This window comes from Arachis duranensis, chromosome 5, assembly GCF_000817695.3.
Source record: "Arachis duranensis cultivar V14167 chromosome 5, aradu.V14167.gnm2.J7QH, whole genome shotgun sequence".
Taxonomy (NCBI): domain Eukaryota; kingdom Viridiplantae; phylum Streptophyta; class Magnoliopsida; order Fabales; family Fabaceae; genus Arachis; species Arachis duranensis.
Window position 1 is genome coordinate 1,541,456 of NC_029776.3, and position 20,350 is coordinate 1,561,805.

Genomic DNA, 20,350 nt, shown 5'->3' on the forward strand with positions numbered 1-20,350 from the left:
AGAAGGGACCTTCTCTAAGCCCATTGACTAACCCCATTATGACTGCCTCGGTGGGCAGGTCTTGGATCTCTAAACATGCTTTGTTGAACCTTTCCATATAGGCTCGTAAGGATTCTCCGACCTCCTGTTTTATTCCCAGGAGGCTTGGCGCATGTTTCACTTTGTCTTTCTGGATAGAGAACCTCATAAAAAACTTTCTTGAGAGGTCTTCAAAACTGGTGACCGACCTCGGAGGGAGGCTGTCGAACCACTTCATCGTTGCTTTCGATAGGGTAGTCGGGAAAACTTTGCATCGCGTAGCGTCGGAAGCATCAGCCAGGTACATCCGACTTTTGAAATTGCTTAAGTGATGCTTTGGATCCGTGGTTCCGTCATAGAGGTCAATATCGGGGCTTTTGAAGTTCCTTGGAACTTTTGCCCTCATGATGTCCTCGCTAAAAGGGTCCTCCCCTCCTATGGGCGGCTCTTCTCGTTCGTCGCGGGAGTTCCGGCCTTTGAGGGAGGATTCAAACTTCAAGAGTTTTCTTTCTAACTCTTTTCGTCGTTCCATCTCCTCTTTTAGGTTCTTCTCAGTCTCCCTTTGTCGCTCCCGTTCCTGTTCTAACTGTTCCAAGTGACTTTGGTGGACGTGGACTAATCCCATGAGTTCAGTCGCGTGGGATGGTCCATCTTTCTCCGAGTCGCGCCCTTCTGAAGAATTCGCCTTCGGATTTTTGACTCTGGAGGTACCTTCTCTGTGCTGATCGTTGGTTTCCTAGTGAAGGGTCAAGTCTGCGTCATTGTTTCCGGTATCCAGATTCTCTTGTTCAGAATCTGATTCCACATGACCCTCTTCGGGGGATCTGTCCGCCATCACTGGTTGATCTCTCGGGTCCCCGGCAACGGCGCCAATGTTCCGGGGCTTACCTAGAACCGGACGGTGGTTGGGCTTGTTTGTGAGGCCCAAGCGTTGGAGGAGTGTGGTCTCCGACTTGGTTTACGTCTGGGAGCCGTCTCCGAGTTGTGTATGTGAAAGAATGGGGGGTGGTACCTGCAAAGACACTCTGATGCCTAAGTCAGCAAGGGTGTAAACAGGTCTAGAGAGTATTGGGCTTAGAGATACCTGAGGAATGTCAGTGTATTTATAATGGTGAACCAATAACCACCGCTGAAGTAGTTCCGCCTTTTAAGGTGGATAACTGTTCCTTTATCTTAGGGAGGTTGAGATATGGCTCCTATAAGTGGGTAGAGAGATTTTAGGGGCAGTTACTCATTTGAATGAGTGATTATCTGCCAACTAATCTTCGTCTCCGACTTCTTTAGGGTTAGTCGTGATAGGGACCGACTTCATAGGGAGGAGATCGATACAAGGCGAAGCTCAACCTTTTTGGGTTGGGCCTTTTGTTAGGACCTGGGCCTTATCGTTGGGTTAGGGTATGAACAATATCAATCCTTTGTTGATCACACCAAACATCGAACATCTCTCTAATTTTTATTGAATTAACCCGCATTACGTCCCACGCTTCATCACAAAGGATACAATTTAATTAATCTTCTTCAATAATGTTGATGTTTGTTAGTCTCTTTTTCATTAAAATTTGAATAAATTATGCATGGTTACAAAATATTCAAGCGCTAACAATTACAATAATAAAATATATAAACTAATTTGATATAAAAAAAGAAATGAAATTAATCCAAATAAATTAATTAACAAACTATCTATTTTATGTAATTTTATTGAAATAATTTATATTTTATGAATATAAGATTAATTCATGATAATTTATTAAAAGTATCCTAATAAATTTAATTTTCAAGCAATAATAGCGTAAAGAATTTTATATAATTATTTATTCAGATTATGTGTTTAAATATTTAAAAAAATTAAAATTAGTTATTTTTTACTGTTTATATAATTTTTTTGTGAAAAAAATCTTTTGTATGCTATAAAAATTAAACTCGTATCCTACTAATTCCTAAAATGTTGTCACCGCCGAAAATTTCTAAACCCGAAGACCGCAAGAAAAACGCCGCCGGTTTTATTGACTTAATGTGTTCATGAATTCTGAGGGCCGAAAGCGACTCTCAAATCTCAATAAAAGTCAACTTTCCATAGTCAAACCAAAAGAAGTTGATTTTATTTTTAATAAAGTTCGGGTTTGCTTCCTCATCAGTCATCTCCATTGTTCTTAAACCTGATTTTGGGCCTCGGCCCATTTTCAAATCCAAAAAAAAAAATAAAACTCTTCCACCCTCATCTCACTTTCACTGGCCACAGCGAATGGGTAAAGAAGGAGACTTGTGGGATGATTCTGCTCTCATCAATGCCTTCGACCACGCCATTTCTACTTTCAAGGTAATCACTACACTTTACTTCTCTCTAATTCCATTTCTTATTTATCTTTTTTGGTTTCAATTGCTGTGCCTTTTGCTGGAGTTTGGTGTTAACACTGTTTTCTAACTAATTCATGATATTCGTAATAATTTGTGTAGAAAATGCACAAGAACAAGAACAATAGCAAGGATGAATCAGCTGGAGCTGAGGCTGAGGCTGAGGATGAGGCTGAGACAGTGATGGGCGCCACCGCTGAAGAAAATGGTTCTAGTGGCGACTTTCGAAATCTTGACACTGCAAGGTAGAAAGCAAACTGTTTGAATAGGAACTATTGCAAAATCGCACCTTTTTATTCTAATTGATGGTTCATGTTATTCAGTTTTCACTATCCAATCTCTGGTGCCTTCTTGAATGGTTTGAATTAATAATGCCGTAATTTGATATACAAGGTTTTAAGTTGCAATTGGATAAAAATATATTTGGTGGAACTGCTATTGTCTTCATATTTCTTGAAGAATAACGAATTTTCTACATTGCTACTTTCGTTCTATCTTTACTTGTATAATGCGGACGGAATTCTTGTAATTTAATCACACAAATGCAGGGTATAGGTTTTGTATCTCAAATGTTATTATTGATCACAATGAAAGGAATAGAATCATTTGATAATGGTTGCTTTTTCTTCTATGCGAATTTGTGCACTTGTTTTTTCACTATCGATTGTGGTGCATTGGACCCAGGGATGTTGATGAGAAGAGCAATATTCCAGCTGCTGATACACCTGATTTAGGTGAGACTGGTTCTGTGCCGAAGTTGGGAGATGATTGTCATGCTGAGCCGCAGGTAGGACATACTTGTCAGGATTCAACAAGGGGCCAAGGCATCCAAAGTGAGCATGATGCTTATGCATATGCACAAGGTGTGGAGGAATATAATCAGTTAGTTGTTCAGTATAATGAACTTGAGGAGAAAAGGCTGAAGATTTGGGAGCAACTTAATCAGTATAGTGCTTGGAATTACAAATATGATGCTACTGCTACTAGTTCTGGTGTACCATATTCCAATGTGCAGGATTATTCAATGTCTCCTTACCAAGTTTCTGATCCAAATGTTGTTTGCACGTGTTGCCCGTGTTTTAGTCAATGTTCAATGGCTTCTTGCACATCTGCTCCCGGTTGTTCTCTAGATGAATCAGGTGTTGGTAAACCTTGTAACAGTCATTATGTGGAAATGGATCATAAAATGCCATTTCCATGTGAGGATGGTAAAATCCACAAAATAGCAATGGGAGCAGCAGAGCAGGCACTGTCGTCCATTAGAACAACCATTTCTGGTGATTCTAATGTGAATGAAGGTAAGCAATAAGCATGGCTACCTAAATAGATATGCATGAATTTTTTGCAATGCAATCCATTAAGATTAGTTAATAGTATTACCATAAGTGGCAAATCCATGGTTTTATGAATACCTTTAAGTGATGTAAAACCTGGAATCATTTTGGTTCCATCAATAGGCTATTTTATTTTTTTTGCACTTGTGAGGCTAGTGGATGATAGCTTACATGCTTATTTTTTATTTTTTGTCAGCACGAACTGAAAAATGTTCTTAATGTTTGCATTACGTATTGCTTACCATTGTCACTTAAACTCATGAATGAAAAGATGGATACTCATTCTAATGTACCTGACATAATTTGCCTTCACTTTGGTTGGTAGAATTTTATCATGGACCAAATGCTTCAGTTCCATCCACCATTTCATGTGTTTAATGGCTTTATTATATTACTATCTAAAAAAATGCCTTTGTTTTATTACTATATATTTTTTTGGGTGCATAACTGCATATGACTCATGGTATAACTCTGACGTCTATGTTTGCTCCATGAAATGCAGAGAAAGAGAGAACAATTTCTGAACCCAAACAAACTAGTGGCTCAGGAACAGATCTTACTGCTCTTTTGAATGCTTGGTATTCTGCGGGCTTCTATACTGGAAAGTAAGTGTTTATCACAGTTATATTTATATTGAACTTTATAGACTGAGTTTGGTTTTCATTCAAGAACGTCATTCTAGCTTGCATTATCATGCAAGTAAAACTCGGATTTCAGTGCTAACTATCTTGCTCAACACATAGAGGTGTTGTAATTATTAGTTATTACTTCAAAGAATGTCAAAGTTTCACAATTATTGAGCTGTTTGGACCCTTTGAAAGTACTCCTAGTCCTAGCTATATCCTTGCCATGTTCTTTCTATGGTAATTGGGGTTCATGATGATGCAGGTATCTTGCTGAACAATCCATGGCTAATAGAAAATAGAAGTAAACTAGAATTTCAAGTGGAGGCAAAAGGTTCCTCACACCACTCTTATTAGTATAGTGAAGAGTTAGATGGTGACTTATTTACATTTACTTCTTTGAGAAAAATCAGGAGAATGCTTTCGGTGTGATCTAATTGGTATGGTGGTTCAATATAAACTACGAGGCCTTGGTGACCTTTCTTAGCATGGTTTCACTGGATGTGTATCTAAAGCAGGATTTTACCCTCTGCTATGTTCATGAATATGTTGCCCGAGTTTGGTGTCAAATGCTAGAGACCTTAACATATGTAAACCATTCTCTGATAAGATCCATATTCACATTGAAGAAATATCACAATTTCAAAATGTTTGACCAAATTAAGATTTTTTTGTCTTTGTTTTTGGACTGTTTTAGTTTTATATTTGAGGTTTGGTTTTAGAGTTGACATAAAATCATAAATAATACCCAGATGTGAAGTAATACTCCATTTCATATAAATCACTTTAATTTTTCGTACACATTTGAAACTTATCAATACTGATTTCAGATATATTGATTTATAAAGGCAAGATAACCTATTAATACTACAACAATAACAACAAAATCTTGTCTCATTAGGTGGAGTCGGTTACATGGATCAAATGACGCTATTGAACTCTATCATGTATCATGTTTATAGAGAGATCGTTTATATGTAGATTTCGTTTAATCACCTCATGGATGATCTTTCTCTACCTTTCACCCCCTGTCTATCTTCTATTTCATTCATCCTCTTGATTGGGTGTTCTGTCAGTCTTCTTTTCACATGTCCAAATCATCTGAGACGCGATTTTACCATCTTTTTCACAATAGTTGTTACTCTAACCCTCTCTCTTATATCTTTGTTCTTTATTATATCCAATTGCGTATGATCACTCATCCATTCCAACATCATCATCTCTGTCACACTTATGTTCGTGTTCCCCTTTAACTGTCCAACACTCTGTACCATAAAATATAGCCGGTCTAACAGTGCGATAGAATTTACCTTTAAGTTTTAAAGATATTTTTTTTGTCACATATAAAACCAGACGTACTCTGCCATTTTCACCAACCTGCTTAAATCTTATGATTTATATCATGTTCAATCTATCTATTATCTTGTATGATATACCCAAGGTACTTAAAACTTTTAACTAAATGTTTTTTCCAATATTCACTTCTGTATTAAGGTTTTCCCTTCGGCGGCCGAACTTACATTTCATATATTCCGTCTTGCTATGGCTTATGCGCAAACCATACACTTTTAGAGCTTCTTTCCATAAATTCAACTTCTTATTTAGGTCTTCTCTTGACTCTCCATAAGGACGATATTATTGGTAAAAAGTATGCACCATGACACATGCTTTTAGATATGTTCTGAGTATTTCAAAGATTAATGTAAAAAAAGTATGGACTTAAAGATGATCTCTAGTGTATTTTTATACCAATAAGAAATTTCTCAGTCACATCACCTTGAATCTTCACACTAGTTGTAGCCCCATCATTATTGCACGAATATATGCGATCCTTACTATCTTCCTTTCCAAAACTTTCCATACAACCTCCCTTAGAACCCTATCATACGCTTTTTTCAAATTAATAACACCATATGTAGATCCTTTTATTACTACGATACCTCTCCATCATCCTTCTTAACAGGTATGTAGCTTCAATGCTGGATCTGCCGGGAACAAAACCAAATTAGTTCTTTGTTACTTGTGTCTTGCCTCAGCCTCCGTTTTATCACCCTTTCCCATAACTTCATAGTATGATTTATGAGTTTGATCCCTCTATAGTTTTGGCAACTCTGAATATTCCCTTTATTCTTGTAAACAAGTACTAAAGTGTTCTTTCTCCACTCATCTAGCATCTTCTTTGATCTTAAAATCTCATTAAAAAGTTTGGTTAACTAACTGATGCCTTTCTCTCCAAATCCCTTCCAAACTTCAATCAGAATATTATCAGGTCCTATTGCCTTGCCATTTTTCATCGCTTTAGAGTTTCTTTTAACTCGAAGTCTCAAATCTTTCGAAAGTAATCGAAGTTTTGATCTTCCTCCCTCGTGCATAACTGACCAAGGTTTGGAAGAGTCTTCTATCCTTCATTAATGAAAATAATTTCACTAATTTCACTTCAATTTTAAAAAAAATTATGAAAAGTTATGATTCCACTCAATAGATTTTAATTAACCCCATCATTGACTCATTTTTGGCATTCCATGTACAATGTACAATTATTATTGTTATTTTGTAACTTTGATGTCATGTAACTCTCCCTAACATGTATATTTTGGATCATGCCCTCACTTTTTCAGCAGCTTCTTTGATCTGGTCAATGGTGAAAATGCCAAAGAAATCATCGTCTAAGACACCATTGATAACTGCAAATGCAACATCATCAACACTAACAGGTGGGGTTAAGAACAAATCAGATGCAGGGAGAGAGCTTAATGGTTTGATGAAGTTCTCTGTTGCTTTTAGAATTCTCTCAGCTGGTACCCCAACTAAATCCAAAGGGATCTCAAAACCATCCACTCTCCTTTTCCCATATATGAATCCAGGTCTCAATACAATACCTGAAAAACATTTCAAAGCCAAGTTAACCATCAAAGCATTGAACGATAAGTGTTTTTTTAAGGTTTCAATAAAAAATAGGAAAAAGCCAACCCGGAAAAAGGCATCCTGCATTGTACAAGATCCGGGAAAGGGTTGCATCCAAAGCTAACACTTACTTGTGAGTCAAGGCTTGTCCTCAATGAGCTTTAGTTAATTCTATTGGTATTAGAGACAACCGTTTCAAGGCTTCAACAAATTGACTCATTTGCAAGTAGGTTTTAGTTTGGAACCTTAGGTCCTTGATTACAAAGCTTAAATACCAATTTAGATTCGAGCGTTCATGAAACAGCACAAAACATTTACCTGAACTCGGGTATTTAGAGAGAACCTCAGATTCCGCTTTCCTTTTTCCTGTGAAGTACCCCGATGAAAGTAAGAATGACGGTAAGTTGTAATCATGAACTGAGATCAAGATGAATTTCGGAATTCCTGCAAGGCAAAAGGAGAGAATAATTAATATTGGATACCTTATGCAGTAGAAGAGGATCACAATGGTTTATGACCAAAATACAGTCCAACATATAAGTGCATTCAACTGCAGAATGACACTCTAATGATATGGCTCACCATATTCCTTTGCAGCATTCACAGCCACGACATTAGCCTCGCCGTTAATCCTTTTCATCTGTTCTTCGCTACCAAACCCACCAAGTGTTGAAACAACCGCAGTTGCTCCAACTAATACTTCATCCCAATTCACATAAAAAACATCACCTGTGCATTAAGCATGACATTCAAACACCCTCCAGAGAGTTATTACAACAAACTCATAAGAGAGTTAAAACAAAATAACTATCTAAAATAACAGATAAAACAAACTGAGATTCTGCTTAGTATAAGATTTAGGTAGCATGCCTGCAATCCAAGTAACTTGATCTACCCATGCATCTGGATAAGTAGGACGTCCTGATCTGTAAAATTGAGTTAAGTGTATGCATACAAACATAGATATAAATAAGTTGAACATCACAATTCACAAACCTGCTTAGGCTTATGACTTCTATGCCCTTGGATACTGCTGCCTTGCATATGGCAGAACCAACAAAACCACTCCCTCCCAAGACTACAATCTACAAACAGAGACATTTAATCTAAGTAACAATGCTTCAGCTAAAGAATTATGTATAACATCAAATCAGTAAAAGTGAGACATTTAATTTGTAAATACCCTTTCGCTTTTAATCTCAGCCACAACATCTATAGTGTTAGATCTGGAATCGGCCCTGTAACCTGTTTCTGCAGAACTGCTGCTAACAGAAAACCTGCATAAAGGTATATGCATAAACAATTTAAGAGCACATATCATGGATATTTGAATAAGTAGTGTTCCTGTTACATGCTGCAGCATGAAGAAACATAGATAATCAATTAATGATATTGAAAAAAATTGGCACAACACACACTGCATCATAACATAGACTAAATACAAATCCATACTAAAGGAAATTTGGCAATTATTAACTCATCATCAAATGCTCATACAGTCCAATCCAATTCATTACAAAAACCTCTAAACCCTTATGATGGGGGGAAATAAAAAGTCTTAATTCAAACACACAGAGACAAAATAATGAACACCATTAAACTAATTCAATTTCCGCATGCTCCAAACGGTTGCAAATAGCACGAAACATGAAAAATTATGATAAAAAAGCAAAACAAAAAATAAATTGTTGTGAAGTGGGGGTTGGAGGACTAACCGGTTTTGTTTGAAATGCAAAGTGGGTGGGGATTGAAAGACGGGTCTCTTGAGATAGAAGGCACTGGGAATTATGGGTCGTGAGGAAATAGCTGGTAGAGTGAGAAAAGACGCCATTTTTATGGAGCACAAGGTGCAGAACACTTGCAGTGTGAGTAGTAGAGAGAAGAAAAGAAAGAGTAAGAGAGAAATGAGAAGCAGAAGGTTAAAACGGAAGATTCACAACCACCACGCTATGTGTATTGTAATTTTGGGACCTCATCATTTTTCAATGCCACTAGTTTCCCTTTACTTCCTCTTCTTTCTTTCTCTCCTTTCTTCTATTTTCCATTTTATTTTTTCTCCCGTCTTTTTCTTTTCTTTTATTTTTTTTTCTCTTGTACTGTAAGGCCTGCATTTATTTATAGAGACAGAATATTAAAACAATAATACAGAATATAAAATCATGTTTAACAGAAAAGATATAAATAAAAACAATATATCTAGAGACACTAAACTAATATATTTTGTGTTCATTTGATAAAAAAGAGATAGAAACACTAACAATGGAACACAACTTGTTTTTTATTTTTCTTTTATTATTCTTGTTAATTTTTCATAATTATAATTTTTATTATTATATTTTTCATCTCAATTTTGTTTAATAAAAAAAATAAGAATAAATTAAATTTTTATAATTTGTTCTAGTTTATTGTCAAACAGAATACAAGAATACAAAATTTTATGTATCTGTCCATCGATGTCTTATCATGTTGTGTTCTCAGTATTTTGTCTTGTTCTATTTTCAAAAACAAACACAGTCTAAGAAAATGAAATTGAATCTTAATTTTTTTTCCATTTAAAGATGTAAAGTGTAATATCTAACCAAGTAGAATAAAAAAACTATTAAAAAAATATTAAAAAATTTGAGATCACATTTTATATTTTTAATTATAAAATATTTAGAAAATTCATTTTCCTAAGTGTGTAATGAATAGACATGACAATTTGGATTCACCCGTTGTATCGCAGTGTCCTGTTCTATTTGAGTCAAAATTTTCAACCATAAACCAAGTTTTGGAACGAATTTGAATAAAAATCACTTTTTTTTTTGGACACCTTATAAGGCAGAATAAATTAAAATTTGATATAAAATTAAAAAATAAATTAAATACATAATATGTAAAATTATAATAAAATTTAAATTGTAAAATTATAAAAATTTTATAAAATTGACTAATTTATTTAAAATTATAATATTAAAAAATTGTAAAAATTAAATTTAAATTGATATTCTAATTACTATATTTATATTTATAAATTTGGATATGCGACAGAAATAAAATACACCGAAATAATTAGATAAAAAATGAAATCGTAATTAAATACGAAAAAGTATTAAAAAATAATGTTTTTTAAATAATGTAAATAATAGGTTAAAAAAGAAAAATTAATTTTAATTTTAAATTAATTACATATAATCTTTGTTAGTATGTTTAAAATATGGCCTGTTATCCACGCTATTCGCATCTTTTATTGTTCACCTAACGAGATTAACTAAATAAAAAAAAAAGGCACATGATTTAGTATACTCTTCATTCTATAACAATAGAAAAGTTAGGTCTTGTTATATAGATTCAATATCAGATATTTAAGTGTTTTATTTGTAAAACCATGATTGCAATTTGTAATTAATATCACTCCAGGACGGGTAAGAAAGAATTAACCAATATTTTCTACACTCTAAATCTCTAACTATGCATATTATGAATCACGATTTCTCGTAAACTGCTTTGCTAACTTAAAAAGTTCAAGTTTCTTATAAGTAAACCCACCCCATGGAGCAAGAATCGCCACAATTTCATATTTCTTAACCTACCTTACAAAATAGGTCATCTTTAATATCTTATGGTTTTGAACTTAAGAAAATTGTTTTTTATGATTAAAAATATAAATTTAATTTTAATATACTATCAGCCTAAACTTTTACACGTGTTTTTAATTATGTAATTTTATATAACTATTATTTATATTAATTAAATGAATGATCATTCAAAAAATAAAAAATGTTTTACATTATCAATACATTAAAATTAAACTATAAAATATTCTCTTAAACTTGTGTATTTTAACAATTTATGGAACAAAATTATTGTTCGATGTAGATTTTAAAGAATTGGACTCTTCTAAAAAAAATGTATAATAATAATAATCAAAATCATCATCATCTTTAAATTATTTACTAAATTTCACACATCATAAATTTTATTGATATAAGTGTTTAGGAATTTTGATTCTCTAAATTTTGAATTTTTTTACTTTAGAAGGTAAAATGTGTTTTTTCACTATTGAATGGTTTCTCTCTCATATTTTTTCTTAGTCCCACCTATGAAATAAATGGTAAAAGATTACACTTTATTCTTTAAAGTGAAATTAAAAATTTAGAGGATCTAAATTCAAGTGTTTAGTGTACCAATGTCAATGAGTAATAGCTCAAATGGCATAGTCTTTCTATATTCAATTAAGAGGTTGTAGGTTCGAATCTCTTATCCTTGGTAAAAAAAAAAAGTGATTAGTGTACCAATAATATTTTATATATATATATTTTTTTTTTCTTTTCTCTTTTTTATTTTGGGTCGAAGGGTTTTACTTGTTTCTCTTGGGTTTTTATGTTTTTTGGTCGTTACTTATTTCTCTTGTTAAATTGGTTGTGGCCTGTTTTCTAATTTCTCTTGTTCTAACCCAAAATAAAAAGGTTTTTAACTTTTTATTAAAAGAATAACAAAATATTTGCTAAGAAGATGGACTTTCATGAAAAACATTTTATGGTATTTGCTCCTTCTCAACGGGCGATGACACCAAAAAGCGAGGCCCAAAATTAAATTGAACAGACGAAGGGTGAGAGTTGCATCAAACAAAAATATACATTTCACTTCAAAATAAAAAAAAAAAAGAATAAATAATTGGACGAAAACATAAAATAAAAAATAAGTACTGTCAAAAAAAAAGGTTAGAGATATAACTATGTTACTTTGTTCTATCAGCTTAAGTTTTTGCGATGAGTAGTTCAATAGTATAGTCTTAGAGTTGTATGTTCGAAATGTCAAGAGTTTAATCCTTAAAATCTATATAAAATTGAGAGATATAGATTTTTTATAGTTGAAGGAAATTTGATAATGATATATATGTATGTTTATTTAAAACAAAAATCTATAATGAATAATGTTACCTAAAATAAGAATTAGCCAAGGCTTAATCTGATTAATAAGACAGATTCTCTTGTTTTAACCATTCTAGAACAGGTTCCATAGTGTTTTTCAAAACTATTTTTAACAAAATATTTTTTATCTGGCTTTATTTAAGAGAACGACAAGAAAAATTGATCACAAAATATCTAATTTTGTATATCAGCTTATTGAGTTGTTTTGACATGAAAATTATATATTTATCAAGAGTATATTACCAGTTTTAACCATAAAAAATTTAAATATTGACTATTTTAATATTAAAAATGTAAACTAACTTAATATCCATAATAAATTGGATTAGTTTAATTTTGTAAAATTATCTAGAGTTAATAAATCATTAGGTAATTTTATCCAAAACTTTGGATAATTTACTAGAATAATCAGAAATAATAGTTTACTCTTTTTATTATATTAACAACGAATAGTCTCTTTAAGAAAAAAAAATCTTAAACAGCCTTAAAATCTTAAACAGTCTTAATTTTAAACGAAAGATAATGAATTCCTCAATAAAAAAAATTCAATTTGATCCCTGAATTATATTTTTATGGGATTAATTAGTCTTGTGTCAAAAAAGTCAATGTTGATTTTTTGGCACAAAAACTAATCAATTCAAAAAAAATCAAGAATTGAATTGAATTTTTTTTAGATCTCGTTGTCTTTTTAAAATAATTGTCAGTTCATTCATTTTTTAAAAAACAAAATTATTCACATATCGGTATCATTCTTAGATATTATCTTAATACATCGATTTTGTATTTTTTTCTCCTTTTTTAAAGACTTAAAGTTGAGAATTTAATTGGAAAAACTGAAAACTGAAAAGAAATAAGATAAAAATCTTGTCTAGTGTCAAACTTAGGTGGCAATATAGCAATCATCTTAAATAAAAACTAACACAAAATGGAAAGTGCTGCCCACCATGGCCATTTTATATTAATATTAACGTCCAAAAAAAAAAAGTCTTTCCAAATGGGAACAATAATACAAAAAATGAAAACCATGGGGGACTAATCTATCCATTTAATTAGCCATATACGTTACTTCAAGTAAGACAAAGTATAGCAGATAATGTGATCAGAATAGAATTAGTTTGGTGGTACCAATACATGCATCAATGTTTTGTGATGAATATTATATTTTAATTCGCATTCAAATTTTTGTTCAAATATTTTCTTCTCCAAAAAATGAGAGTTACTCCTGTTTCCTACCATCATTTTTTCATCTTAAGCTTAATGACAATCCCTTATATTCACAATTTTCATTAATTTAATCTATCAGATTTTAATTGTGATTGAGTTTTAGACATTATAATAATTTAAAAATTCTTTTTTGACGCTATCTCAATAAAAACGTTGTTGTTTTATACTAATCCAGTGTGGTAAGAGAGTATTAGACCATCCTTTCATTTGCTGAATTAACGCTGAAAAGGAATTCAAAAGTACTCTGAACTTAATTTCCGAGATCAGTATAGTGCAGATGAAATTTGAGGCATCAAATTGATAAAAACTGTGAATTTAAAAAATCACTATTAGAATTTAGTCTAAAATTAACTATAAATGATTTAAAATTCATTAGTTTGAATAAAAAAATAATTTTTAAATTTTATAATTATTATTATAGATATAAATACAAAAATAAATTTAAAATTTCATTAATATATGAGATATATTAGACATTTTAATCTTGATAAACATAAATCAATTTTAAAAAATTTAACTTTGAGTATTTTAAAATTATCCATATTTTTAAAAAATTATATGCACAAATACATGATCATTTTAATTTATCAAACTCAATCTAAAAAATTGATATTTTTTAAAAGGATAAATAACTTTTTTAAAATAGTTATCGAACCAAACCTATATATGAAGTTAGTGGTTGGTGTAAGGTGCACTCCAAAAGAATATGTTCTTGTGCTGAGAGGTAATATGAAGTATAACTCATCTTCGAATAAATCTTGCTTCAATGAATGAGGTAGATTTCGTCTCTTACAGAACATCAGTCGCCTGAAATATTTATAAAAGATACTTTGACATTCAAGTTAAAAAAAAGAATGAAAATATTTTAAAATTTTTTTTTGTGAAAACATTAATGTTGTGTATTTTAATGTCTTTTTAATAGTAGATATTAATGTCTTGATAAATTTTATGTCAATAAATTATGATACACTCGTTTATAAAAAAGAAAAAAATAATTGATACAGATAAGTTGATAACTATACTTGAATTTGAATTTGTTCATATATTCTAATTTCTTGCTTCTTTGATCTATTTCCTAATTCGACAAATATGATTAAAAACAAAACAATAAGTTTATAATTAGTATAACATAGTATTAAAATTAATTTAAAATATATATACCTTTTTTATTTGAGTTAAACCTTAAAGTGATCACTAAACCCGAATTTTAAAGTGGTCCTTAAAATTAATAGTTGCTCAATTTTGTCCCCAAACTTATACTCTGGGACTCATACTAGTCCCTAAGACATTTTTCGTTCATCGGAACACTAAAAACGATGTCGTTTTGTATTTATTAAAAAAAAAGAAAAACATCCCCTTCCCTAACCCTTCTCCAGTTCCCTTTTCCCTTTCCCTTCCACACTCCCTTTCCCCTTCCCCAATCTTTTTCCAGTTTTCCTTTTCCTTCTCCTTCCACGCTCTTCTCCTCCTTCCCCTTCTCCATTCCTACTTCTCCTTTTCATTTTCCTTCCTAGTTCCCCTTTTCCTTTTCTTTCCACGCTCCTCTTCCTCTTCCCCTTTTCCAACCTATCCCCAGTTTTCCTTTCCCTTTTCCTTCTCCTTCCCCTTTTCCTTCCCCTTCCCCTTCTCTTTTCTCAATCTGAGGTCCTTCTCCTTTTCCTCTTCCTTCTCATTCTTCAATCTGAGGCCCTTCTTCAACCCGAAGCCTCTATCATCATCTCTCGTCGGTTTCCGTCACGGCACCACGCTGCTCACCTTACTTCCTAACCTAGTCTCTCCTCTCTGTCTTTTCTCTTGTATAGATTCTTTTTTTTCAAATTTTTTTATTGTAATGAAATTTTTTTAGATGCCTGTATGCATTAATTTTTGCATATGTTTAATTCTATTTTTTCAGTCCCTTTTTTATTTGGCTAAAATATTTGTTTCGTTAGTTTATTGTATAAAGTTCACGTAATTTGAAAGCATATATACTGTTTCTATGCGTTAATCAAATAATGGAGGAATTGATTTTGGGATCAAGGAGATAGATGGAGACATAGAGGAGACAGAAAAAGAAGGAGAGATAGAGAGAAGACAAGAGTGTAAGAGACTAGGTTGGAAAAGGGAGCCGTGCGGTGCGGCGCGGTACCGTGACGGAGGCGGACGAGAAGCGACAACAAAGAGAAAAGAGAAAGGGGAAGGAGCTTGGATTGGGGGAAGGGGAGACTTGGTTTTTTTTTTTTTAATACAAAACGATTTCATTTCAGTGTTCCGATGAAGGGAGAGCGCATTAAGAACTAGTATGAGTTTCGGAGTGCAAGTTTGAGGATAAAATTGTGTAACTATTAATTTTAAGGATCACTTTGAGACTCGAGTACAACTTTAGGGATTACTTTAAGTTTGTCCATAAATTCTAATTTCATGCTTCTTTGATCTATTTCTTAATTCAACAACTGTGATTAAAAACAAAGCATTAAACTTATAATTATATAACATAATATTGGAATTAATTTAAAACATATATACCTTTTTTATTCCTCTTAGAGTGCATATGGGTTGAGTGAAATCGAGTTTGCTTTGACCTGGACTCGACCATAAATAATGATTGATCGGGTCTATTTTTGATACTATTATTCGGCCTTAGACCCGATGAAATCACACCAAATTAACCCCAAAGTATTTGGATCCAAGCCGAAATTTCGGTCCAGACCTGGTTATGTATACCCGTAGTTGAACTAAAGACCTCTTACTAAATACAAAAAAATCCTTAATTACTAAAAAAGATCATTAATTAATAATTTAATACATTTTTTACATAAATATCAGTTAAATTTTAAATTATTATAAAATTATATAATAATATTATATTTTTTTTATAACTCACAAATTAAAAACAGGTAAGATTATAATTAAAATATTCTCAACTCACCAGAAAAAATAAAATTAGATCTAAACTCCACCCTATTTATTGCCATCACTATTTAAAATTCTTATCTGAATCATACGTCCTCAATTGTCGAATTATGCTCATTGGAATCAGAATTTATAGTCCATTCTAAATAAAAGACCATAAAAATGGAGAAGGAAAAAATATATAATACACAGGACGAGTTAGGTGGAACTATTGTGAGCCCACGACAAAACAACCAACTAATTAGACATATTGAATTGATCTATTTTAATTATTATTTTGTTTGTTCTATAAAAATATTTTTTTAATAGATTAAGGCGAATAATTATTCTTACAAATAGAAATTGAGTGAAAAAGGTTTAAATTTATAAATAAAATAACATATATAAAAGTTAAAAAAATATTTACACTCACAAGCAGAATTAAAATAAAACTTAAAACTCTATATATTCTATTCCATCTATTGTGCCCCTTAATAATATACCATAAAATTGAATTTAAAAAGTGTGTGTTTTAAAGCATAGTAAAACCCTACAATTTTATTTAGTTGTTAATCTTGTATAAGAACTTTGATCCCAAAAAAAAAAAAATAATTGTAAGAATTATGCACCATGTGTGGTTGGTTTGGTAAAAAGGCACAATATGAATCATCCCTTCTTGTCGGAGACAAAACTACGTGTACCGCTGAGAGTATCATCCCACTATGCAAGAATATATGATAAGGAAATTAAAAACGATACACAGTAATAAATAACTTTTCATTTTGTGATAATAATATTTAAATGGACGACCCAGAACAAACCTTGTCTTAGTCAAACATTTTCTCATGATGCGAGTTATGACATTTGGATAAAAGAAAGCGACTTGCAATACAAATTAATTATTGATCGAATATTTAAGGTATGAATAATAATAATGCTACAGCATGTGGATAAAGTTGAAGAATCATATGATATACACTTGTGTTGGTTATGAATAGTGAATACTACTCACACCACACGCACACAGACACACATATTTAATTAGTATCTACTAATTTTGAGTTAATTAAGTTTTACAAAATAATTTCAAAGATTATATTAACCCCAATAAAAAGATATTTACATTAAGTGTGTATTTGAATTACCATTTGTAAATGAAAGTTTGTATAAAATTAATTTTGTAAAAGTAATTTTGATAAAAAATAAGTTAGTATTAATATTGTTTATGTTTGGTAACTTTATTTAAAATGAATTAAAAAAAATATTCCATACAAAAAAATAACAATAACAATAAAAAAACTCATAAAAACAGAAATTTTATAAAAAATAATATGTATAAGAAAATATTAAAAAGATATATTATAAAAAAGAAAAAAATAAATATATGAAGAATAAAAGACATCATTGATATATAGAACATAAAATTTAATCCAACGTAAAAAATTAAACGAAAAACTAGAACTTTTAGTTTTTAATAAACATGAATTGAAGACAAAAAATCACTTTTATATTTACAGAATAAAAATATTGTCAAATATAAAGATAAAACTATCAAAGAACTCAAACGAATTTATCTCTTATCCAAACAAATCTAAACACCCCTTAAGTAACTATTACAATACTAAATTTAGCTGTCTACAATAATATTATATTATACTAATATATTGAGGGTTAATTCTATGATGCTTATAAATTAGTGCTTAAATTTTACTTAAATTATCTTTTGTAGTAAATTTTGATTTTTTAAAAATTATTTATTGTTATATCTTTTAAATTAAATATTATTTTTTAACTTTTTTTAATAAATAAGCAACATTTTTTAGGCACCATAGCATTTACCTATATGGAGATAAAAGTTTGATCACAGGCTAATAGAATCACATTTTCCAAAAATAGGAAATGTAATTGATTATTTAAAAAAAAATGTAATCCAATAGAGGAATTCCATTTCGTACAAACTAAAAACTGGACTATATCACATTGACTAGTTTTTAATAATTTTTTTCCCCCTTCACGTTTGCCAAACTCAAGTCTAAATCAAGTGGTAGCCATTGAGATTAAATATTTATGAGTATATTAAGTTAATAGCAAGAAATTGATTTCTTCAAAGAAAGGAAAGGTCAGAGTTCAGACAAAAAATAAAAAAAGAAGATTAATTAAACAAAAAAAAGGGTTTATCCGTTGAGGGAATATGGTCCGTTAAATAATTGACACGTGTCAAAGCTGGGTTGATTGGAGAAACCATTGGCTCCCACTGTGGTCTGTGGCAAGGGTGGGTCCCACTTAAAAGACGGAAAAGCACGTGAGCCCGCCAATGACACACTCTCTTTCTCTTTCTCTTTCTCTTTCTTCCTCACAACGCTTTCTCTCTCTTCCTCTCTATTCACTCTCATTCATTCATTCTTTTCTTTTCTTTTCTTTCATTTTCTTTTCTTTGTTGCTGTGCGTGACGAAACGAAACGATGAACGGGTCTCTCGCTCAGCGTGCGGCACAGGGCGTGTTTACCATATTCAGCAATGCTTCTTCTTCTCATTCTCAGTCTCCGTTTCCCGCATTCTTCGTTCCTAGGGTTTCTTCCTTCTCTTCAAAGCCTCCTCCTCCTCCTTCCTCTTCTTCTTCATCCGTTTACTATACTTCCTGTTCTTGCTATTGCGCCTCTTCTCTCTACTCTTTCAAGCCTAAGATTAAGGCACAAGACTATCTTGCCTCTCCTCCCAAAATGGCAGCTGTCTCTACCCGCACTTTCCTCAACGCTCGCTCTGAACAAGGTTCCTCTTTCTCTTTCTTCATCTCATTTCTTTTATTATTATTATTGAGCTGGAATGAATCAAGAAACTTTGAGAAGGAATGAGGTTTGGATGCAATGATTGGGTGGATTTTTATTTTATTTTATTTTATTTTTTATTTTAATTTAATGTATGCTGTTATGGTTTGGTGATGTATTAATTTGGTTTCTTTAGGTTTGGGATTTTTGTTTTTATCTGTGCCGGCTGCTGTTTGGGCCTTTTTTTGCTTATGTAATTTATAACTAACTGCTAGACTCTAGCGCTTTTTCCAGCTTTGCATGGAAAAAGGGTGAGGATTAATTATATTGTAATGTTAGGGAAATGATTAGGTAGTTCTATGATACATAATTTTTTCATTTTTGGTATATATTTTTTGTTAATTGTATACTTCCTAATGGGAAGAGAAGGAAGGAGGATAAATCATGCATAGTTATTTCAGACACAGCTAATTTATAGTGGTCCAGTTTTGCAATTAAAAGAGAATCAAAATTATAGCCTATGACTACATATTGAGAAATGAAAATTCTGAGGGATGAAAATTACGAGGCTTGGTAATTTTAGTTTTGTTGAGCTAGTGGGAAAGCAATATATAGGTCTGTCTGTCAGTGGACTGCAGGGTATTAACATAGGTGATAAGACAAAAGGAAGATTCTGTCTGTTAGAGTCTGAGATGTAGAGATGTAGATACAAGAATATAGTAGAAGAGAAGGTATCCGCATGACTTTTTTGCTTTATTATTACTATTATTGTTATTGTTATTATTATTGTTTGAAGCAAAAAATTTTACATTGATGAGTTTTGAGTACAATCTTTCTTCCACAAAATTCATCTCCCTTCACGATACTTGTTTATTTGCAGAGCTTCTTTCTGGAATCAAGAAGGAAGCACAATCAGGAAATCTGCCTGCTCATGTTGCTGCAGGCATGGAAGAAGTGTACAAAAACTATAAAAGTGCAGTAAGTTAATATTCATATTTTTTTTATTTTTCATACACGTGCATCCTCCACACACTTTGTGGTTTAACATTCAATTTTATGCATGCTTTTTGCTGCCTGGACATTTTTCTTGACATACAATTCAAGAAGTGAAGCTGTGCATCTTCATTCTTTCAGATTAATTATTCCTACTATCTTTAAAAAGGGATGCCAGTTCCCTTATGATTCACCATGGAGCTGAATTCCCAAAATAATGTGCTTTGAGGATGACACAATAGCTGTATCTGTCAGCGCTATAATATATTCTTGTTTGTTTGCTTCAGCCTAATTGATGCATGATCGATTATTTATGTAACAAGAACTGAATATTAGTTTTTTACCAAACA

General features: G+C 31.7%; 3 protein-coding genes across 3 annotated transcripts in view; 2 read left to right on the forward strand and 1 right to left on the reverse strand.

Annotated features, from left to right (window-relative positions):
- Nucleotides 1-2,194: 2,194 nt before the first annotated feature.
- LOC107487165 (uncharacterized) lies at nucleotides 2,195-4,990 on the forward strand. The gene is made up of 5 exons (XM_016107766.3): nucleotides 2,195-2,338; nucleotides 2,476-2,618; nucleotides 3,058-3,671; nucleotides 4,210-4,312; nucleotides 4,596-4,990. The coding sequence occupies exons 1-5, from the start codon at nucleotides 2,264-2,266 to the stop codon at nucleotides 4,630-4,632; spliced, it is 972 nt and encodes a 323-aa protein (XP_015963252.1). The 5' UTR covers nucleotides 2,195-2,263; the 3' UTR covers nucleotides 4,633-4,990.
- A 1,809-nt stretch (nucleotides 4,991-6,799) lies between these two features.
- On the reverse strand, nucleotides 6,800-9,231 carry LOC107487164 (uncharacterized protein At1g32220, chloroplastic). The gene is made up of 7 exons (XM_016107765.3): nucleotides 8,950-9,231; nucleotides 8,418-8,511; nucleotides 8,231-8,319; nucleotides 8,105-8,160; nucleotides 7,817-7,963; nucleotides 7,553-7,678; nucleotides 6,800-7,209 (listed from the first exon to the last, which is right to left on the reverse strand). The coding sequence occupies exons 1-7, from the start codon at nucleotides 9,063-9,065 to the stop codon at nucleotides 6,929-6,931; spliced, it is 909 nt and encodes a 302-aa protein (XP_015963251.1). The 5' UTR covers nucleotides 9,066-9,231; the 3' UTR covers nucleotides 6,800-6,928.
- Nucleotides 9,232-18,566: 9,335 nt separating this feature from the next.
- Nucleotides 18,567-20,350, forward strand: part of LOC107487163 (glycerol-3-phosphate acyltransferase, chloroplastic) — a gene marked incomplete in the record, with an annotated part of 6,317 nt that continues 4,533 nt past the window's right edge. Inside the window, 2 exon segments of the mRNA XM_016107764.3 lie at nucleotides 18,567-19,011; nucleotides 19,888-19,985. Coding sequence (XP_015963250.1) covers nucleotides 18,705-19,011; nucleotides 19,888-19,985 — 405 coding nt within the window.

Bases quoted from the DNA above. Each gene is read 5' to 3' on its own strand.
- LOC107487164 (XM_016107765.3), bottom strand. From the start codon at position 9,065: ATGGCGTCTTTTCTCACTCTACCAGCTATTTCCTCACGACCCATAATT. The intron at 8,512-8,949 runs GTTAGTCCTCCA...ACCTTTATGCAG, and splicing joins TTGCATTTCAAACAAAACCG to GTTTTCTGTTAGCAGCAGTT. The intron at 7,210-7,552 runs GTAAATGTTTTG...AATGTTTTTCAG, and splicing joins CTCTAAATACCCGAGTTCAG to GTATTGTATTGAGACCTGGA.
- LOC107487165 (XM_016107766.3), top strand. From the start codon at position 2,264: ATGGGTAAAGAAGGAGACTTGTGGGATGATTCTGCTCTCATCAATGCC. The intron at 2,339-2,475 runs GTAATCACTACA...TAATTTGTGTAG, and splicing joins ACGCCATTTCTACTTTCAAG to AAAATGCACAAGAACAAGAA. The intron at 3,672-4,209 runs GTAAGCAATAAG...CATGAAATGCAG, and splicing joins TGATTCTAATGTGAATGAAG to AGAAAGAGAGAACAATTTCT.